A 22,288-nucleotide genomic window follows, 5' to 3' on the forward strand; every position below is an offset into this window, starting at 1 on the left:
AAAAAAGAAAGAAAAAAAAACCCCAAAACTGCTTTTACAGAAAGGAGGTGGGTTGTTTTTATCTTAGAGGGCTGTCTTGGGTGCCTGGGTGGCTTAGTTGGCAAAGCATCTACCTTTGGCTCAGGTCACCATCCCAGGGTCCTGAGATGGAAGCCTGGCATCAGGCTCCCTGCTCGGCGGGGAGTCTGCTTCCTCTCTGCCTGCCCCTCCCCCTGCTTGTGCACGCTCTCTCTCTCTCTGCCAAACAGATTTTTTTTTTTAATCTTTTACTTATTTATTTGACACAGAGAGAGAGACAGCGAGAAAGGGAACACAAGCAGGGGAAGCTGGAGAGGGATAAGCAGGCTTCCTGCCAAGCAGGGAGCCCTATGTGGGACTCGATCCCAGGACTCTAGAATCATGACCTGAGCCAAGGGCAGTCTCTTAACGACTGAGACACACAGGCGCCCCAAATAAATACAATTCTAAAAAAAGGGCGGGGGGCCTGTCTTCTCCCTTTAGGGTTAGGGCACGTCTAACTCAGTGCTTGTACATACAACGAGGAAACAATACTAAGCCCAGGGAGGGATCCTAAAAGCAAAATAGGTATGCCTGGCCTCCAAACGAAATAAGCCATGAATTCCTATGTTCTGAAGCTCGGGGTCAGGGGAAACAAGCAAAACCTGACATTAGTGGATAGAAGAAATTCACACCTGTACATGTAATAATCACTCCGTCTAAAGCAGTCACTCTCCCCGGCCCCTCCCTAAATATGGCGACAGACAGCCACGAGTGGCCTTCCGAAGCCAGGCAAGTATAGTAAGCAAGATGCTGAACACGGAGCATTCTGAGAGGGGAAGCTGACGGGGAGGTGAGCGCAGCACTGAGGAGCTAAAGGAGTCAAATAAGTACCGCTGAAGCACCCCAGGTGCCCCCCCACTGTCTCCTCCATGATGAAATGATTGAAACAGCCGGAAAAAGTCCCGCCCAAAGCTCCCCAGGTTCCCCAAAGCATTATCATCTGTTCTCTACAAACAAGCAAGATGGTTTCTGAGGCTTTGCTTGTTTACTGTAGCTAATGTTAGACACACAATGGAAAGGGAGGTTGAAGAGCATGGGTTTTGGATTGAGGGAAGTCTAGATTTAAATACCAGCTCAGCCTTTTCTTAACTATTACTTGCATTCTGTTAAGTTTCAGTTTGCTCATCAGTGAGATGGAACAGTTGCTCACTCTCCTAAGGACACCACCCCAGCAATGCACACACCGCTGTTAACACGGGGCTCACACTGCAGCCGCCACGCTACTGAATTCTGACAAATCAGCCCCTCTGGTGTCACTTACTTGTGGTAATTCTCCTTTTTCTCATCTCTCCAGTTTTTATTTAACTGGTGAATTTTCACAGCTACATATCTTTGTTCTGTTAGATCAAATGCCTACAAAGAAAAGGAATACGTTATATTCTGGATAAAAGCTAACAAGAATTACAGGCAAGTAACGGATTTGAGGCTTCTATTTAACACATGGATGTACTCAAAACCCAAAATGCATTATTAAATACAAACAGCCGTGGATGACAACATTATCGCGTACTTGTTTCAGAGTTACAGCCATCTTCTGAAAACTTGTGATCAGATAATTCAGAAGTCTCCAGACGCACTGGCACCAAGGGGCTTAGAAAACAACCGAGCACACACCACAAACAGCAAGCCAGCCTGTGCCTTATCAGTCCCTTCCAAACAGTCTTCTCGGTGGACATCATCCATCTGCCCTCTCTGGGACCTGCTCCCCGGGGCTGTACCTCACCCCTCTGCTGACACTGGGACTTGGCATGCTTCCCTAGCAAGTCCTAACACTTTTGAAATGCTGGGAACACACACTACCTGTTCCATGAGAAATAACCCCTCCAGATACACCTTTTCACTGTGCTTGTTTAGAAAAATAACCTCATAATTTGTTATACTGTGTTTATTAAAACACAAACAGGGACTGAAACAAAAAAACAGCCCTAGCCATATATGATGGGTAAATAAAAAGCAGTTTTTGATCCCAACAATGTCTGAAGTTAGTCACACCAGGTCACTCCTCTGGCAATGTCCTAAGAAAGGGACAGACTTTCCCCAAAGACTGCCACTGCTGGCAAGTCCTCCACCAGCAGGTAGTGCTGTATCATAGAGGGAAGAAGGGAAACAGGTGGGTTTTTGAGGATGCTGGGTGTAAATCACAATTTGATAAAGTGAGCGGTATTTTAATATAATAGGAAATTTCTATTATACAGAAGAATTTACTGAGGAATTCCTTTGAAATGAAGTTTTTCTTAGTTTTTAAAGTTCAGATGAGAAACTTAATACTTCAGTTCCAACACTATTACCACCATCTGACAGTTTCCGCAACTGTAGAACAGATGAAGGTAAGAGGCAGAGGCAGAGTCCATGAATAGTGATGGTTACTGTTCAGCAGACCTTTTAAAATGTATGCTACCTCTGGGAAAGCACTAAATGCAAGAGAGGGCTGCTCATAAAAGAAACTTCCAATTTATACTAAATTTAAACCAGTAGTTTTTAAAATATAAAAACCATACAGTTCAAATAGAATTCTCTTATTTCACAGAAATGAAAATTCTTACAGACCCTGAAGTCCGGCTGCAAGCTTGTACACCATCTTGGCTTCACAGCAGAGAATGATTTCAAGCCTCAAAAGCCAGATCAAATAGCACCAAATTAATGAGAGCACTAACGATACTACAAGTGTCTTTCTCTCCACCTACCACACCATATTTCTGAATCCAAGACATTGTGATCCACCACTGATTTTAAGAAGGGCTTCTGGAGAGTGGAGAAAAGCAAAAGAAGAACTATATGGAATGTACACAACACTGGAGGAACCATCTAAATTTCAGGAATGTTAAAAGGTTTAAGGAACACACTAGGGGAAAAGTAGGATGAAGAAATCACTGACGAGCTACTGAGAAGCACCAACAATAAATTTTGATGCTTTAAAAAAGGAGTTGTCTCACTTCTGGGTTTACAGCCAAAAGAATTAAAAGCAAGGTCTCCAAGAGCTATCTGCACACACATGTTCAAAGCAGTGCTATTTACGACACACAAGCAGCAGCAGCAGCCCCAATGTCCACTGCCAGATAAACGGATAAAGAAAAGGAAGTATGTGCATACAATGGAATATTATTCACCCTTAAAAGAAGGAAATCCTATCACATGCTTCAACATGGATGAACTCTAAGAACATTCTGCTAAGTGAACTGAGGCACCCACAAGAAGACAAATACTGTGATTTCACTTATAGAGGTATCTGAAAGTAGTCTAATTCGCAGAAGTGGAAAGCAAAACAGTGGCTGGCAAGGGCTGGGGGAGGCCAAGAGCAAACTACTGATTAATGGGCAAAGTTTCGGTTTTCTAAGATGAGAAAGTTCTGGAGATCTATTTCACAACAACATAAACATACCTAACAATACTCAACTGTTTTAAAAAAATGGTTAACGATGGTAAATTTTGGTTTTTTTTCTTACAATTGAATAAAATTATCAAAAATAAAAAACTATGATTCAAGAATGAAAACAAAATCAAAGGAAGCAAAAGGAAGGAAAGACTAAAAGTAAAAGTTAATGAAAAGAAAAACCCAAATTAAACAGTAGACTTGATCAACAAAATAAAAAGTTCATTCTTAGAGGGAAGAAAAAAAACATTGACTAACCTCTCTGACCTATCAGTTGGGATATAAAAATAAACGTTTCATTAAGGTATGGATGATATTTTTAAATTTGAGGTGAAGCAGAAGATGTTGCAGAAAAATTAAATTATCAAAAGAGACTTGAGAAGGGGGAGAAAATATACGTAAATCAGTATTTGCAGAAGGAACTAAAAAGATGGTCAAAAAGTTTTCCTGTACAATGACATGCACCCATGGGACTGAGTCTGCTCTAACTTTCAAGGGGCCAACAATTCCTATGTCATGCATTCCAGGGCATTGGGTGGCGGGGGGGGGGGGGGGGGTGGTTATATACATAGGAACAACTTATTCTGGAAAACTAGAGCACAGAAGCTAGAAAATGCTTCTTATACACGAAAGACAACTATGGGCAAGTCCCACTTACAAATAGATAATAAAACATGATACACTAGAAAATCAAGCCCAATAGTACATTAAGAATAATATTCTAGTTCTGGAAGGAGATAGTGAAGGTACTTGCACATTATGAATATACTTAATGCAAATGAACTGTATACTTAAAATGGCTAAAATGGCAAATTTTATGAATATATCCTCACAGTAAAAAATTAACATTAAAAAAAGGAAAACCGGGCGCCTGCGTGGCTCAGTGGGTTAAGCCTCTGCCTTCAGCTCAGGTCATGATCTCAGGGTCCTGGGATTGAGGCCCGCATCGGGCTCTCTGCTCAGCGGGGAGCCTGCTTTCTCCTCTCTCTCTCTATGCCTGCCTCTCTGCCTACTTGTGATCTCTCTCTCTCTGTTTCAAATAAATAAATAAAATCTTAAAAAAAAAAAAGGAAAACCATTAAATCATTATATTGTACACCTAAAACTAATAAAACATCATGTGCCAATTAGACTTCAATTAAAAAAAAAATATACACACACACCCCCACACGAGGCACTAACGGTTTTGGAAAATATAGTTTTTTTGTAACAATAAAAAAGTGGGGGTAAGGGCACCTGCGTGGCTCAGTGAGTCTGCCTTTGGCTCAGGTCATGATCCCAGGGGCGTGGGATTAAGCCCTGCATCGGGCTCCCTGCAAAGCGGGGAGCCTGATTCTTCCAATGCCTCTGTCTCTGCTTGTGCTCTCTCTCTCTCAGATAAATAAATACAATCTTTTAAAACAAACAAACAAAAAATGTGGAAGATAGAACTAGTTTTTACTGTTTTTATCTAAAATGAAAACTAATTATTTTGTCCAAAAGATTTCCCATATATAAATTCATAGGGCATAACATAAAGCCCAACAGTGAAGGCCGAACCACATGAAGACAGACTTCGCAGGGCCATGCAGTAAAGACCATTTAATAAACAGATTCTGCATGTAAAAACCTGGTGCCAGAAACACCTAGAAGCTAAAGGAGGTGGTGACTCATGAACATGTTACTGGATCTGCAGCTATCCTGAAAACCAGCTGAATTCCTCATTTAGTACAAACCAGCTGGAGGCACGGTGGTCTGAACGTCACTGGCCTGGCTGAAACCAGGATGCTCCTTTGAACACCAGAGCTACTAAACACTTGGATGTAGAAGATGAGAACATTTTAAAAAACAAAAAGCCAGTTTTCAAGTAAGAATTAACTTTAACACATCTATTTTGTTAAAAAAAAATTTTAAGAATAAAAGTAGGGGCGCCTGGGTGGCTTAGATGGTTAAGCATCTGTCTTCAGCTCGGGTCATGATCCCAGGGTCCTGGGATCAAGCCCCGCATCGGGCTCCCTGCTCTGCGGGAAGCCTGCTTTCCCTCTCCCACTCCCCTCGCTTGTGTTCCCTCTCTCACTGTGTCTCTGCCATATAAATAAATAAAATCTTAAAAAAAAAAAAAAGAATAAAAGTAACACATACTTATTTCTCACAAATGTGAGGCAGAAGTACAGAACTAGAATAAAAATCACCACAATTTCACTACCCAGAAAGGGGTGTTTTTCTTTCCTTTTTATTTTTCAAACCGGAAAACAGGGCAAAACTACTGTATCCTGCTGTAGTTACTTAATTTTACTGGAAGCAGTTCTTCTCAAGATATAGGTGCTTAAAGTTTCTGAGTTTGAACAAGTAAGCATCAACCCACAATTATCACTATTCTTCATGTTCTCCAAGTTGGTAATAATCAGGAATTCGATCCTGAGACTTACCTTGTAGACTTCACTGAAACCTCCTCTACCCAAAAGATGTAACAACAAGTATCTGTCATTTAGCGTTGGATGATCTTTAAATCTGTGGGAATAGAGAGTACAGAACATCCTGAGATTAAGGAATCCACGACCTTCCATACTAGCGAAATTCCCAGAATTTCTCACACGCTATACACATGATTACAGCTGCCGCTGATAGTTTGGTGCTAACACCGATACAGCGAGTTGTGAATAGGAAGCTATACGGCTCAAGGAGACCGCCTAATGACAACGGACAGCACTGGCTGTAAAGCCGTAAGGCAGAACTGCTAGGCTCAGCGTAGCCACAAGTGGACCTGCGAACGCGGCGGAGTCCAACTACCATCGCTAACCACTTGCTGTACGGTGAGGGGGTGCAGGCTCCGCAAGACCAGGGATTTTTGCACCGCGCTACTCACTTCCTCCAAAGTACTCAAGTGCCACATGTTCCCACTGTTCCAAAACTAATACAAAAAAGTTCCAAGATATTTCACAGGGCCTTAAAAATGGACTTGATTATGAAGGAGTCCCATGTTCTATATGCACTCATGTTCTCTCTTTAAGACCGTTTTATGACAGAGCCGTCACCACCCGCCCACCCACCGAGGATTCCACCTTGTGTTGTTTTCTAACAATAAGACACTGGCAAAAAAAAAAAAAAAACAAACTTCACAAATATTTCTACCTAATTCTGGATCTTAAACAGCCCCACTATTAATCCTGAAATTATTTTCATTTTGAGACACTGACGTGCCTGCAGAGAAGAGGCGACACAACCGCGCGGCGCTCAGCTCTGGCGCTGTTTAGTCAAACAGTTACGGGGCCCTGGTCAGGCTGACTGATGTTCACCGCGCAACTGCCAAGATGAGCTGACAGCATCGGGCACGTGGCACCGTGCCTGACACACAGCTCAGTCACGGGAATTTTCACAGAAAGAAAAGTCCACGGCACACACTGGCCAAACAAAAATACACGAGCTACGGCTACGTCCAAAAAATCATGTTTCAGAGTCAGAAAAACATGGGAAGGAACAGCTTATGCACCGAAGCTGCTTCCCACTTTAATCTACTTTTCAGCTGCAATCCTTTAAATGACTTATAAACAAAGGTGGGCATTCATCTACAGTTAATGTGCTGAACTTGAGAGAGTCTTGTTTAAAATCCCAACAGCCAAATGGCCCTTAAAGGTCTTTCCAAAACCAGTGCCATCTTGGGGTGCCCGGATGGCTCAGGTATTAAGAATGCCTTCAGCTCACATCATGATCCCAGGGTCCTGGGATCGAGCCCCCATCAGGCTCCCTGCTCAGCGGGAAGCCTGTTTCTCCCTTTCCCACTCCCCGTTTGTGTTCCCTCTCTCGCTGTATCTGTCAAATAAATAAATAAAATCTTAAAAACAAACAAACAAAACCACTGCCATCTTAACCCGGTACCATTCCATGACACCACACTGTTACCCATGCTTCCATTTAGCAAAGCTCGCCAAGAATCTGAACACACAGTATATCCCAGCCACTTACAAATGCGAAGCTGTATTGTTTCAGTGACCTCTACTTGGGTAAAAGTGCTGTAATACATGTACAGGCAGTAACATATAGATCTAATATATTTACATATATTTAAATTAAAGCAAATCATAGTTGTGTTCACAAACCTGTATTGTATCTTGCAACAGAGCTAAATACATCATGGAATCATTCACCCAATTTATAGTAAACAGAAACACCATTCTTGACCACTCATGTCAGAAAGTGTTCTGCAGTCTCCAACCCAACATACCCCCAAGTTGCTTACTGTGAATTATCTTCATTATGTATCCTTTTTAGTTCCCTGATATGTAGATTTCTAACCCTTTCTAGCCTTTCCAGCTCTGCCTGGATCTCTGCTTCTTCCTAAAGTGAAAAGGAAAGAAACAGCTCAGAACACAGGACACTACATTTTCAGAATCTCATTTCAAAAACAGCAGACATTTCTCTTTTGAAAAACGAAAGGAAGATGGTTTTTTTGAACTGAAAAAGATTTTTTTAGGAACTAGAAATTTAATCATAAAAAACAAGCCCACAGCAAATAATAAATAAAATTCAAACCATACAAAGGAGTACAAGTAAGAAATAAAGCCTTCTGCTCCCCTGATCCCTCCTCTCCAACACGCCCATTCCTCAGATGTAACTGCTGTTTTAAGTCTTGTGTAAATGTCCAGAAATGTTCTCTGTATTTACATACAGGCACTTTTTTTTTTTTTAAACAAAAATCAGATTCTCTATCTGGTTCTGCTTTGTAAGTATGGATCATGCTTGGTGCCTTAAGTTCCACTGATTTAATAATCTCTGAGAACCCAGTAGGAAAAGCAAACACACACCAACAGCAGTTTATTAAATGCTTATTGACCACCATCACTGTAAGCAGCATCTACCAAAAATGTATGGGTTGTTAAACTTAGGAGACGCCCAATCTATAGCCAAGATGCTTCTACGAACACTGTCAATAACAATTTTTATGTGGGTGCCATTGTGTTACAATATAGCTTGTACAAGACCTTCTCTTCTTAGCCAGTTTAGGCAAGAGATAAGAGCTACCATGTGATTTAAAATATCCTGGGAGTTTTTGGTTACCTGGGTGGCTCAGTTGGTTAAGTGGCTGCCTTCAGCTCAGGACATGATCCCAGGGTCCTGGGATCGAGTCCCTCATCAGGCTCCGTACTGAGTGGGGATCCTGCTTCTCCCTCTCCTTTCCCCTCCCCCACCATATGCATGTGCGTGTGCTCGCTCTCTCTCTCTCTCTCATCTATGCACACATGAACTCTTTCTCTCAAATAAATTATTTTTAAAATAAAAATATAAAGTATCCTAAGAGTTTTCGTATCAAATCTGAACCACTTGTATCATGTATTTATTTAACTTTTACCATAAGGAGAACTACTTATGAAGTTTTTTTTTTTTTTTAAAGTATTTATTTATTTGACACAGAGAGAGATCACAAGTAGGCAGAGAGGCAGGCAGAGAGAGAGAAGAGGAAGCAAGCTCCCTGCCAAGCAGAGCCCGATGCGGGACTTGATCCCAGGACCCTGAGATCATGACCTGAGCCGAAGGCAGAGGCTTAACCCACTGAGCCAGCCAGGCGCCCTGTTTTGTTTTGAAAGATGTCATTTATTTACTTATTTATCTGACAGAGAAATCACAAGTAGGCAGAGAGGCAAGCAGAGAGAGAGGGGGAAGCAGGCTCCCTACGGAGCAGAGAGCCCGATGTGGGACTTGATCCCAGGACCCTGAGATCATGACCTGCACCGAAGGCAGAGGCTTAACCCAATGAGTCACCCAGGCGCCCCTACTTATGAAGTTTTATGACATATCCAGAATTATCTATTGGTACATCATTGGCAGAAAAAGTGCTCCCACTAGGTGGCTGGGGTTGACTAAAACCTGAAAGACATTCCATCATTAGAAATACAAGAGGGGAGGGGTGCTTCTCCTGTCAAAAAAAAAAAAAAAAAAAAAACTTAAAAAAAAAAAAAAAGAAAAGAAAAAGAAATATAAGAGGGGCTTAGCCTGTTGAGCCTCTGCCTCTTGATTTCGGCTCAGGTCATGGTCTCAGGATCCTGAGATTGAGCCATGAGTCTGGTTCTATGTTCAGCAGGGAGTCTGCTTGAGGTTCTCTCTCTCTCTCATTAAAACTAATAAATAAATAAAATCTTAAAAAAAATTACAAGATGTGACAGTGAGCATAACTACTCAAAATTTCTGCAGGTATGTCAAACCGTGCCATCTGCCCCAATACCACATGTAAACTAATTTCTCCAGAAATATTTTTCTCATTACACTTACCTTTTTAAGATGACCTAATCGGAGTTTGAAGATTTCTTCTTGTTCATGGTATTCTGCTAATGTTAACCTGGAAGATAATGGAAGAAATCCCAGTAAATTATTTAAAATCATAATGTGCCTATTAGAAATACCAAGGCATGTTGTAAGGTATATCCAGTCTATTAAAATAACTAAAAGATTATCTTGCAATCCCTTGACAGGAGAAAACTTCTGTGATTTATCAGATAGGACACCAAGGACTACAAATCCAGAAGACTAATTTGTAAAAAATGAGAATAAATAAATAAGCTATATTTTTACACGTTATTTATGAAATGAGTTTCGTCCACACAATCTCATGAAAATCCATTCGGAAAGGCTGCCAAAAATTATATGCTTAGGTTTTTTTTTTTTTTTCCTGGAGGGAAAATAATAAGCCAATGGATTTGACTATTTCTGATAACTCTTAGACGGTGCTACTATAATAAGAAGAATGACATAGTGGAAGAGTCCAGGATTTGGAGTCCGAGGTCTAGGGTCCAAAGTGCCACTCAGGCCACTGGCCATGTGACCCTGGACAATCAACTTTAACTTAAGTCTTAGTTTTTAAAAATGCAGCAAACAATGGTCCCTCTCTAACAAAGCTGCTGTGCCTATTAAATGAGAAGGCGAAATACTCCATCAATTGTGAAAAGGTATTTAAACACAATTCCCGAAGGGCTGACCTGATGGGCGAGCACTAATTCTGTGTTCCATTTACCCCGATCGCACCCTTACATCTTAAGAATGAGCACTTAAGAAGTGACAGCTTACTCCTTCAACTTCACTCTCTTCACACTCTAGAAGTACACACGTACTTCAGAGTTTCAGACGCCACTATTTAGATATATCCTAAACTGCAGGAGAAAGAAGAAACAGCTATGCTATTAACCAGTTAGGGCCACAAAACAGTCTTGAGGTCTGACTAAAACAACATAAGAAGAATAACAAAAAGAAGTGTATCCACTAGGGCTGTTACACCCGTCTCTTCATGGTGGCAGACATACGTACATCCATTAATCCATATCCCGTCAGTAAAAAAGGGAGCAGTGAAAAATCACAGCTAGGGACTCTCCACGCCTGAAATAGGTTCAATACCAGGAATGATAATGTGACTCAGTCTCAGGCTCCAGAGGAATGTTTTTGGCTTTTGGCCAAAGGAATGAGCCAAGTCACAGATACTCTAATTAAAAACTGGACTGAAAGCCTTCCAGCTTGGATCTGACACAGGACTCCAGATGGCAACTGCTTACTGACACACTACTGGCCTGGACTGAATTCTAATTATTGTTCTATGGCTAGGAAACAGCCTATGCCTTCTATTACTTCTAAGCCAATGGTCTTATGCACGAGCATCTGACAATTTTCAAGTAATACTGGAGGAGGAGTCCCTCCACAAAATAAACATAGGAATGACAGCAAAAGAAGACAATGATCAGATTAATGTGTACAACGCTTGCCCAGAAACTTTTAAATTTGGGCTCCTACTTGGACTTTCCGAAGGGAAGTATTTTAAATTTTAGAATCTAATTTTAAAATATTTATTTAAAGAATGAAGATGTTTCCCAAGCTTATTCACTGTATTCTTATCACTATACTCAATGTAATTATTAGTTTATTCATCTGTTCATTTCCCCTAAATAAACCATGAAGCTCCTAAGGCCGGGGCTATATCCTCTGGCTCTGTATGCCCAGCTTCCAGAACGGGGCCAACTGTAAGCACTTAACACAGATTTATTAAATGAATGTCAAGGAAAAGGCTTCCCAACACACTAGGTATGTATGAAGTGAGTACTGGCGTTAAGCCATCTTTCTCACTGGAATGGAGTATCATGGGCTTTTAACAATGGTGCAATTCAAATATTATTATACTTGAGGTGGATTATGGCTTAATATGTTTTTGAGAATGGATATAAAAACATAAAGGCAAAAGACATATTTTAAATAAGTAATGTTTAATTATTAAGTAATAATACAGGTAATCACCATAAGATGGTACCAATGTACCAAAACCCAAATCGCACATAAGCAACTATTCTCATTTGACTACCATGATGACATCACATTTGTTACAAGAGTGGCCAAAGACCATGATGACAAGTTAAGTGACATTATTTCTCCTCCTCAATCAAAAATACCTAAGTAAGATCAGAACTAAGAAAATAAATTTTCCATGGTTTTTATATATAAATTGTTGAGTAAATCCATTAATGTAACTAAAAAGAAAGCTAATGCTCTAGAAATCCCCATAATTTTTCATTTTGTCCAGTGTCACTCAACGGGACATCAGTATTTTGGGGGAGAGTGTGGTATCTCACAGCTCATGTGAATAAAGAACATACGTTTCATTTTCAGCTCCATTGGTCTTGCTTTTCCTCTGCTTCTGCTCGTTGGTTGCTGGGGGGGCCTGTCCCATGGCAGGAGGTTTCCGCTTTGCTAACATTTTCCGTTGTCTTTCTATCTCTTCCCTTTGTGAATTTATCCTTTCCTGCTGCCTGTAGATACAAAAGATGTTGCACAGAAGAAAGTAAAAAAATTCTAACATGGCTGCAGAATAAACACAAATATCTTGGTACCTATAGATCTGACAGACTTCAGAAAAAATAAGCCACTTTAAATCAAGTAGAGAATTGATTTTAACTTTAGGTTGGAAGAGTCCAACAACTGACAACAGAAAGATTTTGTGGGGTAGGAGTCTGTGCTTTAAGACAGAAATCATGATTATTCTCAGACCAGGTAAGTAGGTAGGAACAATATCCAATTTCCACTATGACCTTATTTTCTGACTCAAGGTAGAATTTTCTTTCATTTTTAAAAAAAGATTTATTCATTTGTCAGAGAGAGAGAGAGAGAGAACAAGAGAGTACAAGCAGAGGAAGCTGAAGAGGGAGAAGGAGAAGCAGGCTCCCCACTGAGCAAGGAGCCTGATGTGGGACTCCATCCCAGGACCCTTAACCGAGTGAGCACCCAGGAGCCCCTAAACTAAGTTTTTCAAAAACAAATACATTCAGAGAAAGCATAATGAGGCCTTGCAACTCATAAAAACCTAGGGAATGGGACATAAAATGAATTCATAAAAAACATATAAAGATTCTTCAGATATCTAATACCACTGCCATTAGAGGATTTCCTAATAAGAAGTCAGAATTTTCTATAATAAGTTCATTTGCAAATTAGGACTTAGGGACTCAGTAAAAATACCAATATAAGAAAACCACTTTCTTTCATGTATGCCTAACAGATATTAAGGTTTGGAGACCTGGCATATTAAAAATACACCAAGATTTGGGACTAACCATTTAAAACACTAAAATCTTTAAATAACCTACCCTAGTTGAGAATCAAATGCTAGCTCCCTTCTCCTTCTCTCTTTACTATGTTTCTCCTACCTCCTTTCCTTGATCCCACCTTCATTTCTGCAGAATAATGGAATCTAAGTTTCTAACCTATTTTCAAATGAAATCTATTCAACCCTCTTCCCTGAACACTGTAGTACTGGGTCTCTTGACCTTCCATAGACTCCGTGTATTTTTCTTGGAAGAATGGCAACCAGGAGAACAAGACTATATTCCAGGGTGGATGCCCATAGTTTACGCTCCCATTATCTGTAAGAACAATACTGTTAGCAAGATTAACCTAATCCAAGCATTGTAAATTAAAAATCCATTCATCTGATAATACAATCCCATTGGGATCAGAATGAGCTGGTCACTAATGTCAATTTAACAACAGAATGAAAATCATAGAGTTTTCTGTTAGTCTGAAAAAGAACTTTTAACTATTATTAAAGATATGCCTCTCCACCAAAATACACGTATATGGCTTGAAAGAATTCTGGACTGAGACTAGAATTCTCAGGTAAAATCACAATCGTCCTCTGACTCAGTGAAATGTCTTCAAGGATCTTAGAACAGTCTCTCAAGAGGAGTTTCCCAATCAAAAAACTGGTATAGTATCTTTAGCTCCTTTTCTATCTTTTCATGGACATGAGTGCGAGGCACAGTGAACTCTGGAGATAACCATACAACACATAGTTTAAACTGTAAACTACAGTGGGCTAGCGGAGAGCCACATATTTTTGTCTTTGAAGACCAGCTGCTTTGGAAGATTGAGATTTTTAGCGGTCACCTTTATTAAGCAGAAAATAAAACTAATTTACTCTTGGTTCTAGTTAAGAATCCAAAAATTTGATCTTTGGAGACTCACCAAGAAAGGGGCCCACAGCCATCATATATATAAAGCATAAAGACAGGGTACAATGATGCAAAAACTTGGGGAAATCGTAAACCACATATTCTAAGAATGAGAGCACTTGCTGGAACGTGAAAATGGATGCGCCAGGGATCACGATTATATAGAAAAATGATTCCTACATTAATTCTTGATATTCTTGAAATGATTTAGCTACTTACACTTGCAAATAAAAATCTAAAGATAGTTCCATCAGTGATACTTCATTTAGGTTTATTTTGGGAGTGAAGCTGGGAATTATGTCAGTGAACTGTAACTTCTCTTAGAAAAGAACCATGTCTTATCAAGCCTTATATCTCCAATACATATGACAGTGCCTTTCAGAATTGATCCTTAAATATTTCTTGCACTGCATCAATTTTAGAGATTGACTGCCACTCATCATCCATGGAAAGACTACTTCCACTATCTTTTATAGAGGTGTTGATGATCTGATAAATCCATCTCACTCAAATCTAAATAACCCTATTTAAAAAGCCATTATTACCTCTAAAAGAAAACAAGACAATCAGCCTTAGGCACCATTACAGGCTGAAATAGGTCACCTAAAAAGATATGTTAAAGTTCTAACCCCCATGACTTCAGATTATAACCTTTGGAGGTAGGGTCATCGAAGAAGTCATTAGTTAAAATGAGGTCAGACCCGAGTGGGGTAGGCCCTTTAATTCAATATGACTGGTGTCCTTACAAAGGGAGAGAACACACAGAGACACACAGGAGGAACACCATTTGAAGATGGAGGCAGAGATCAAAGCCATGCTCCCACAAGCCACAGAATGCCAAAGAATGATCCTCCCTCAAGGCTTCGGAGGAAGTACGGTCTTTCAACACCTCAGGTTTGGATTTCCCACCTGAACTGTTAAGAGACTAAGTTTATGCTGTTTCGAACCGCCTAATTTATGGTATTTTGTTACAGTAGCTCTAGGAAATGAATACAGGCACCTTCAACAGAAAACTGTATTCCAGACTCCAACCATACTGTACATAGCCAGTAAGAGAGGTATTAAAAAACAAATGCACATATTTTTAGACATCATTTTAACCAAACTATTTATCATGGAGTTACTTATACACAGAGAATAATCATTTATGAAGATATCAAATATAGCCTTTACAACTGAAGAATTTCAACTTCTGCATTAAAACTGAAAAGGAATTAATTTATTAAAGTGAAACTCTAGAAAATAAAATACCTGTAATTAGTAGACACTAGCCAGAAACAGTTTCACAAGATAAGTGATGGGTATTCTATGAAAAAAAAAAAAAAAAATGCTATCTACTTGGGAGGAACAATCCCTAGTCAAGGATCTCATTTAGACAGTCCCAATTGCTCTCATGGCTCTACAGCAAAGTCACCGTTTTGTACTCTATGTAATTTTGAGAACCTTCTGGGCCTCAGGGACTTGCTTAGAGTATAAAGATAAAATACTGCTATCAGCTAAAACTGTGAGCATTTCTTAAAAAAAAAAAAAGTAATTACATTTTATATCTCTATACAAGCACACTATCATTTTCAGTCCAAGTCTTTTGACATTTTAGAGACCGCCATCTAAAGAGTAACCACTGTCAAAGACTGGCAGGAGTCACCATCACATCTGGGACTCAGTCTGAGCACTAGGTGGCTTTGGCCAGTACTGGGGATGTATCTTCGGGTCCCATTCTAATGAAACTGGATAGTGTGCCACTTTCAGGGCAATCTGCATGACCTGGTCAGGGTGTCATGCCTCGGTGTAGCAGCGATTTCCACCACCCTGGTGCCTTTCTGCTCTCACCAGCAACCTTTGCTTATCAGTTGGAGATGTCGTCCTGAGTCTCTGGCACCTGGCCCAACTTGAAAGGCTTTGTTTTTCTTCCTGGGTACTACATCTCTTGACTCAAGGGCCAGCCTCTTACCACACCCAAATTACGCATACTCAAGGTACTCGTGTGAGGTAAAGACATACCTAAGACAAATGCAGGGTTATGTAGCACATATAAAACACTGACTGCTAACGTGCAATCCAGAGGTATTATTAGTAAGATCAATATCTGTACTTTATTTCAGATATAAATTTGTTATTTCTTTAAGTTTCATTACTATTAAAGGAGTTCCACACTCAATACTCACTGCTCAGTAAGTTACTTCAAGAAGGAAAAAAGGAAAAGCAGTCTATGGAACCCTCCAACTCACGGTGACCTACAGATCAAAAGTCTAAGAGCCCACGATTAAAAACACAGTGCCCTTCCCCCTAGTCTCAGATGAAAATAATCTAACGAATAAAGGTAAATAAGTTAGATATACCGAAAGGTATTATAACCTAAAGATACATATTTTTTTAAGTCCAGAGCTAGTATTTGCTATTTACATAGTTGAAATTTTAGGATTTTAAATGTCAGTTCTCTCCTTGAAGTAAATACTTGAATGTTTCAAACTAAAGTTATGATAAAGTGAAAGAGTGCTTAAGATTCCAAATTGCGGGGCGCCTGGGTGGCTCAGTGGGTTAAGCCGCTGCCTTCGGCTCAGGTCATGATCTCAGGGTCCTGGGATCGAGTTCCGCATCGGGCTCTCTGCTCAGCGGGAAGCCTGCTTCCCTCTCTCTCTCTCTGCCTGCCTCTCTGCCTGCTTGTGATCTCTGTCTGTCAAATAAATAAATAAAATATTAAAAAAAAAAAAAAAGATTCCAAATTGCTGGGGCGCCTGGGTGGCTCAGTGGGTTAAGCCTCTGCCTTTGGCTCAGGTCATGATCTCACGGTCCTGGGATCGAGCCCTGCATCGGGCTCTTTGCTTGGTAGGGAGCCTGCTTCTCCCCCGCCACCCTTCCTGCCTCTCTGCCTACTTGTGTTCTCTCTCTTTCTCTGTGTCAAATAAAAAAATAAAATCTTTAAAAAGATTCCAAATTGCTGACAGTCGCACACTGTGGCTGGCCCCCAGCCTGACCACTGGTTTAGCCCCTGCCTTTGAGGGAGCCACTATCAAATGACAGGAAACAGTCTCCTTAAAGGGCCTCAGGGGCATATCTTGTAATGTTCTTCTAGGGTTTTATTTTGTTTTATACCTAACTCAGGACATTCTTCCTTAAGTCCTTGCTCATTTCATTTTTCTATGGGCCCAGAATCAATATGCTTACTGACTCCTCATGAAAATCCATTACATAATTTAAAGTCAAGTTCTACATTTTTCTTCCTTAACTTCAGCAATTGCTTTTTTTTTAAAATTTTATTTATTACTTTGAGAGAGAGAGAGAGACAAAGAGAGAGGGAGAGAAGCAGACTCCCTGCTGAGGAGGGAGCCTGATGCAGGGCTCAATCCTGGGACTCCAGTGTCATGACCTGAGCTGAAGGCAGACATTTCACCCTAAGCCACCTGGGCACCCCCAATTCTGATTCTTTTAGACTTTAATGTAGAACTCATTTACTATTTCTCTGATGACTTATGTCATTTTTTTCCAGGACTTCCCCTCATTCCCTACATTTCTTTACACATGTAGGGACTAAAGCTGAACGAAAAGAGGACTACCACAACTAGAATTTTTTTTTTTTTTTTTTAAGATTTATCTATTTATTTGAGAGGGAGAGAGGGAGAGAGGGAAAGCACAGAGGCTAAGTGACAGGGAGAAGCAGACTCCCCGCTGAGCAGAGAGCCTGACGTGGGGCTCCATCCCAGGACTCCAGCACCATGACCTGAGCCAAAGGCAGATGCTTAACCGACTGAGCCACCCAGGTGCCCCCACAACTATTCTTTTTAAAGACTACAATTACAGAAAAGTTAAAGCAACTTTTCAACTTCAATTTAATCACTGCAGTTCACTTACTTGATAAGGTTCTGGAAAGCGTAACCATCTGTCCATTGTTCAGTAAAAGAGGCCCCATGTCGAACGGTGGTAAAGTGTCCCAATCTCAAGCGGTCTTGCATGCTCTTATCTCTACACGCCATCTTCTCTTGTTTTGACTTGGAGAAAGGACAAATAGAAAAGAACTGTATTCTCCAAAAAGAACTCAGAGCACAGTGTTCACGTTCCACACTATAGTGATCAAAGTTTAGTACAACTGGCTGACCCTATGTGGTCTTTAGGAAGTACCCTAAAACTTTAAATAAATTCTCTATATTAATAAAGAAAAAGGGTTTCCTTTCTCTAAAATTAATGAATTAGAAGCTGAATCAACGTTCTCCTCAGTATCTCTGACACCAATAAGATAACCCACTTCCCTTTTATCAGTGTTCCCTGCCTTTTTAACAGCGTTCTCAAGATTTCAGCAGAAGTAATCACCAATCTGATGGAAACCTTTAGCCTGTAATAATTTATTTCATTAGCAGTACTGCTATTTTTCAACAGAAAATAAATATGCACTAGAGATATAATTAAAAAAAAAACTTGTAAGAAACAGTCACTAAAAACTACTACAGTCACAACTAATCAATTACTATAATAAAGAAAACAGCCAATTAAAGTAGTCACATTCAAGTATATGTCAATTTAATTTTTTTCAAAGCACAAAAAAGCACTTAGTTATCGCATTACTATATACATAAGTTACTCCAAATACCATCTCTAAAATGGAAATGTAACTGCTGCTAAGCATTTGCAACAGTAATAGGATATGCAATCTAAATGACAGGATGAATGTAAGAATGTCGGAGAGTGACACTGCAAATAAATTCAACTAGGCCAAGCTGTCCCTGCCCAATCATCACACGCCAAGCAAGGCACGACCAAAAACAATCCCTCCAATTATCGTTCTGGATGCTTGCGCCAATGTCCATGTAAGAAAGAATTCTGTCAAATCATATGAAGTCTTCTCCTAAAAAGCCGTACTTCAAAGTATTTTCACCTCAGGTGAGGAGTAAGGAGCCCCAGCAATGCCACCCCCTGAGCATCCAGGGATGCAGGGTTCAGGCCACCATGACACTCACCTTTTCTATAAGGAGTTTCTTGCTCATTGTCACACATCGATTTAATCGTTCTTTGTACTTCTCTAGCATCTTTTGCTGTTCGTCAATTTGTCGCCTCAAATCACAGTTGGCCTTCAAGGGTGAAACATTTTTTAAATTAGCTCCAAGGAAGAGAGATGAATACAAAAGCAGTTTTTAAGGAGTCCAAACATAATTTCTTCTTACTCAATCAAAAGCAAAATTAACGTTCAAAGAGCTAAGAGTAATTAGATTTAAAAAACAAATACTTCATTCCTTTAGTCTCTCTTCCTAAACTTATCTATTTAAGTAAGACGAATTGTCACTACGAGCGGGCATGTTTTTCTACTGATGTTTTACTCCTCTCAAAAGGCAGTTGTAAGTAAATCCAGTACATCACATATACCTACACTGTCGCAAAAGAAGAAACCTACAACGGAGATGTTTAAAATATATTCAAAGGTAATGAAATACTTTACAGCACTCACAGAATATTTACAAAGGATAATTAAACACAAAAAAATTACAGAATTTTTTAAAAAACCACAAAATGTTCTTACGGTCAATTATTCTTTGTTTTCCTATTCTTGTTTCCAAAGAAAAAGGGACATGAATTTACATAAATGTTTCTTACCAGAGAAGCCAGACACACCCATGCCCGCATAAGACAGAACTAACAAACAAGATGAATACGAGGCCCTAGTTCTCAAGAATGCCAGAATGTAAATACACAGTTAATTTAGCTGTGGTCAGAATGATGGGCTAAATAGTTTGAAAAAAATCAAACCTCCTGCAATAACAGAGAAGGGAAGAACCACTAACCCAAGTTCAATCCTGACTTGCAATTTTTTAAAACTTATTCTTATATTAACAAAAGATCTCTACTCTTTCAGCAAATAAATGCTACTTTATAATAATGTCCTTGAGTTGTGGAAAAAAAAAAAAAAAAAAGATCTGGTATTTCCCAATCATATGATGTAAGTGTTTCTGAAACAGTAAAAAGCACAAATGGAAGCTACTACAGCACACACAATTTTTGAGACATTACAGCTTCATTTTTAAAGTGATCAGTGTACAACAGCTTCCATCTCCAATTTCTACTCATATGTATAATTTCTATCACTTCTTTGTAGAGAGTTCTATGGACCACTCTATCAAAGGCAAAGTACAAGTACATTTGGGTAAATGTGACTAATTCACAATAAAGAATCTACAGGGTGCCTGGCTGGCTCAGTTGGTAGAGCCTGAGCTGCCTCATCTCAGGGTTGTGAATTTGAGCCCCATGTTGGTGTAGAGATCACTTAAAAATAAAATCTTAAAAAAAAAAAAAGAAAGAAAAAGAATCTGTAAGACAAAGACTATGTAATGTTTACATAAAATTCAATCTCCTTTTGGAGGGCGAGGATTCCCTTAAAATCTGTAATCAAATGTATGGAATCAATCTCTGGCAGCTTATTTAAACTTTTTAGAACTCTAGGGGCGCCTGGCTGGCTCTGTCTACAGAGCATGTAACAACTCTTGATCTTGAGGCCATGAATTCAAGCCCCACGTTGACTGTAGAGCTTACTTTAAAAAAAAAAAAAAAAATTAAATTAAATTTTAAGGGGCACCTGGGTGGCTCAGTCAGTTGAGGGCTGACTCCTTTCAGCTCAGGTCATGATCACAGAGTCCTGAGACCAAGTCCCGTGTCAGGCTCCATACTGGGCATGGAGGCTGCTTAAGATTCTCTTTCTCCCCTCCCTTCCTCCCCCACCCAACCCCTGTTTGTGTGCATACACATTTATGCTCTCTTAAATAAATAAATAAATAAATAAATAATAAAATACAATAAAAAATATTTTTTTAAAGATTTTATTTATTTGATAGAGAGAGAGAGGGAGAGGGAAAGCACAGAGGGAAAGTGAGAAGGAGAATCAGAATCCCCGCTGAGCAGAGAGCCTAATGGGGGGCTCGATCCCAGGACCCTGAGATCATGACCTCAGCCAAAGGCAGACGCTTAACCGACTGAGCCATCCAGGTGTACCAAAATACAATAAAATTTTAAGAACTCTAAATTTTTGTGGTTTTCTAGGACTAACAACTTTGTATTCAGATTTAAAACAGCACCTGCCTACCTCCTGATGCAGCCTTATTCAACATCTCACCAAAATGGAAAACCCCAAGGAACCACCCATGCCTGCCTAAAAGGAGACATAAGGATCACTCATTCCCTGCATTCCAGATCAGAAACACAAATTCTAATCAACTTAAAAAATATGGCAGCTGCCTTCAGTGTCCTCCTTTTTGACACCTCCATTCCTTTGGTATTGTTCTATAGCCAAAAACTACACCCTTCAGAAAACAAGGGAGTGGAAGGTAGGTAATGGTGAGTAAAGGGAACATAGGGTTTCCTAGAAAATGAAAGCAGACATCTTTTTAAAATTCAAAAAGAGTACTAAGTCAGGATTCAAGTTTTTCATATAATCCATCTTCACAATCTTAACAGTCAGGTGAAGAAAGATGAGCCCATGATCCTTTTTTAGTCCAGCGCAGCTTCTCTGGACAAACACCCGTCAATACTGAAATTGGGCTACAAGCTCTTTAAACCCACAATCTACCTAATTAAAATCTTGGCAATTCAAGCAGCATCCATATGAAATGAACAAAAACAGAAATAAGAGCAACCCCAAGCAAGCACATATGCTAACAATGAAAGATGGAAGGTAAGTACTGAGTCTAAACGTGCCTCTCCTCATGGAAAGGTAGAGCAAAGCAAACAACCAGAAGAGACCTAAGTACAGATACTTCTGAGTGAGGAAAGTGAACATCAGCTTGAGAACCATGAACATGATTTCCCTAAAGAATCAAAAGAACATTTTAGAATGCAGCTTCTCATAGCCCATAAAACACAAAAAGACGTGGAGTCTATGAAGTCACAGGCAAAAATCATAAAGAATGCACAACGTGGAAAAAGAAAGTGAATTACGTAGGGGGAAAAAGTAAACTAAAAATGTAAATAATGGAATCGAAATTGACATAAGAGACAGTAAAGAGCAGAAAATGTAAGGAAGAGAAACTAATGTTTAATGAGATTCAGAAAAGAAGATCAATCATATTAAGTAAGACTTGAAGTGATAGAAATAAAGGGAAGAGATCAGGGATTCAAGCTAGAAACCGAGGAAGAGGCCAACTTAAGACAGAAAGAGGCAAAAATTAAGCATAACCGCACATTTCCAGAATAAAAATTTAGAGACCTATGTGTAGATGTACCCTGGCAAAATTTTTTGAAATACAAAAATAAGGGATGACGGTACTATAATCATCACAGAAAACAGACTACAGTTTGTTCCTTCGGTCACAGTCTTCTCAGAAATAGTAAATACTAAAAAGGAAAAAAAAAAAGTAAAAGGTGCACACATGTGTATATATATGTGTTACAATTTGGAGGTAAGAGGAGAAGCCTGACAGGTTATGACACA

General features: G+C 39.6%; 1 protein-coding gene across 9 annotated transcripts in view; it reads right to left on the bottom strand.

Moving 5' to 3' along the window:
* The window catches only part of TLK2 (tousled like kinase 2), a 113,844-nt gene that overhangs the window by 19,095 nt on the left and 72,461 nt on the right, over positions 1 to 22,288 (bottom strand). For all 9 annotated transcript variants that reach the window (XM_032870907.1, XM_032870910.1, XM_032870905.1 and 6 more), the window contains 7 exons: positions 18,834 to 18,944; positions 17,734 to 17,870; positions 12,034 to 12,186; positions 9,674 to 9,740; positions 7,647 to 7,744; positions 5,839 to 5,920; positions 1,322 to 1,413 (listed from right to left, as the gene is read on the bottom strand). In XM_032870907.1, coding sequence (XP_032726798.1) covers positions 1,322 to 1,413; positions 5,839 to 5,920; positions 7,647 to 7,744; positions 9,674 to 9,740; positions 12,034 to 12,186; positions 17,734 to 17,870; positions 18,834 to 18,944 — 740 coding nt within the window. The remainder of the gene's footprint in view (positions 1 to 1,321; positions 1,414 to 5,838; positions 5,921 to 7,646; positions 7,745 to 9,673; positions 9,741 to 12,033; positions 12,187 to 17,733; positions 17,871 to 18,833; positions 18,945 to 22,288) is intronic.

The sequence above is a fragment of the Lontra canadensis genome, unplaced genomic scaffold (assembly GCF_010015895.1).
Source record: "Lontra canadensis isolate GAN:19392208 unplaced genomic scaffold, GSC_riverotter_1.0 scaffold41, whole genome shotgun sequence".
In the NCBI taxonomy this organism is placed as follows: domain Eukaryota; kingdom Metazoa; phylum Chordata; class Mammalia; order Carnivora; family Mustelidae; genus Lontra; species Lontra canadensis.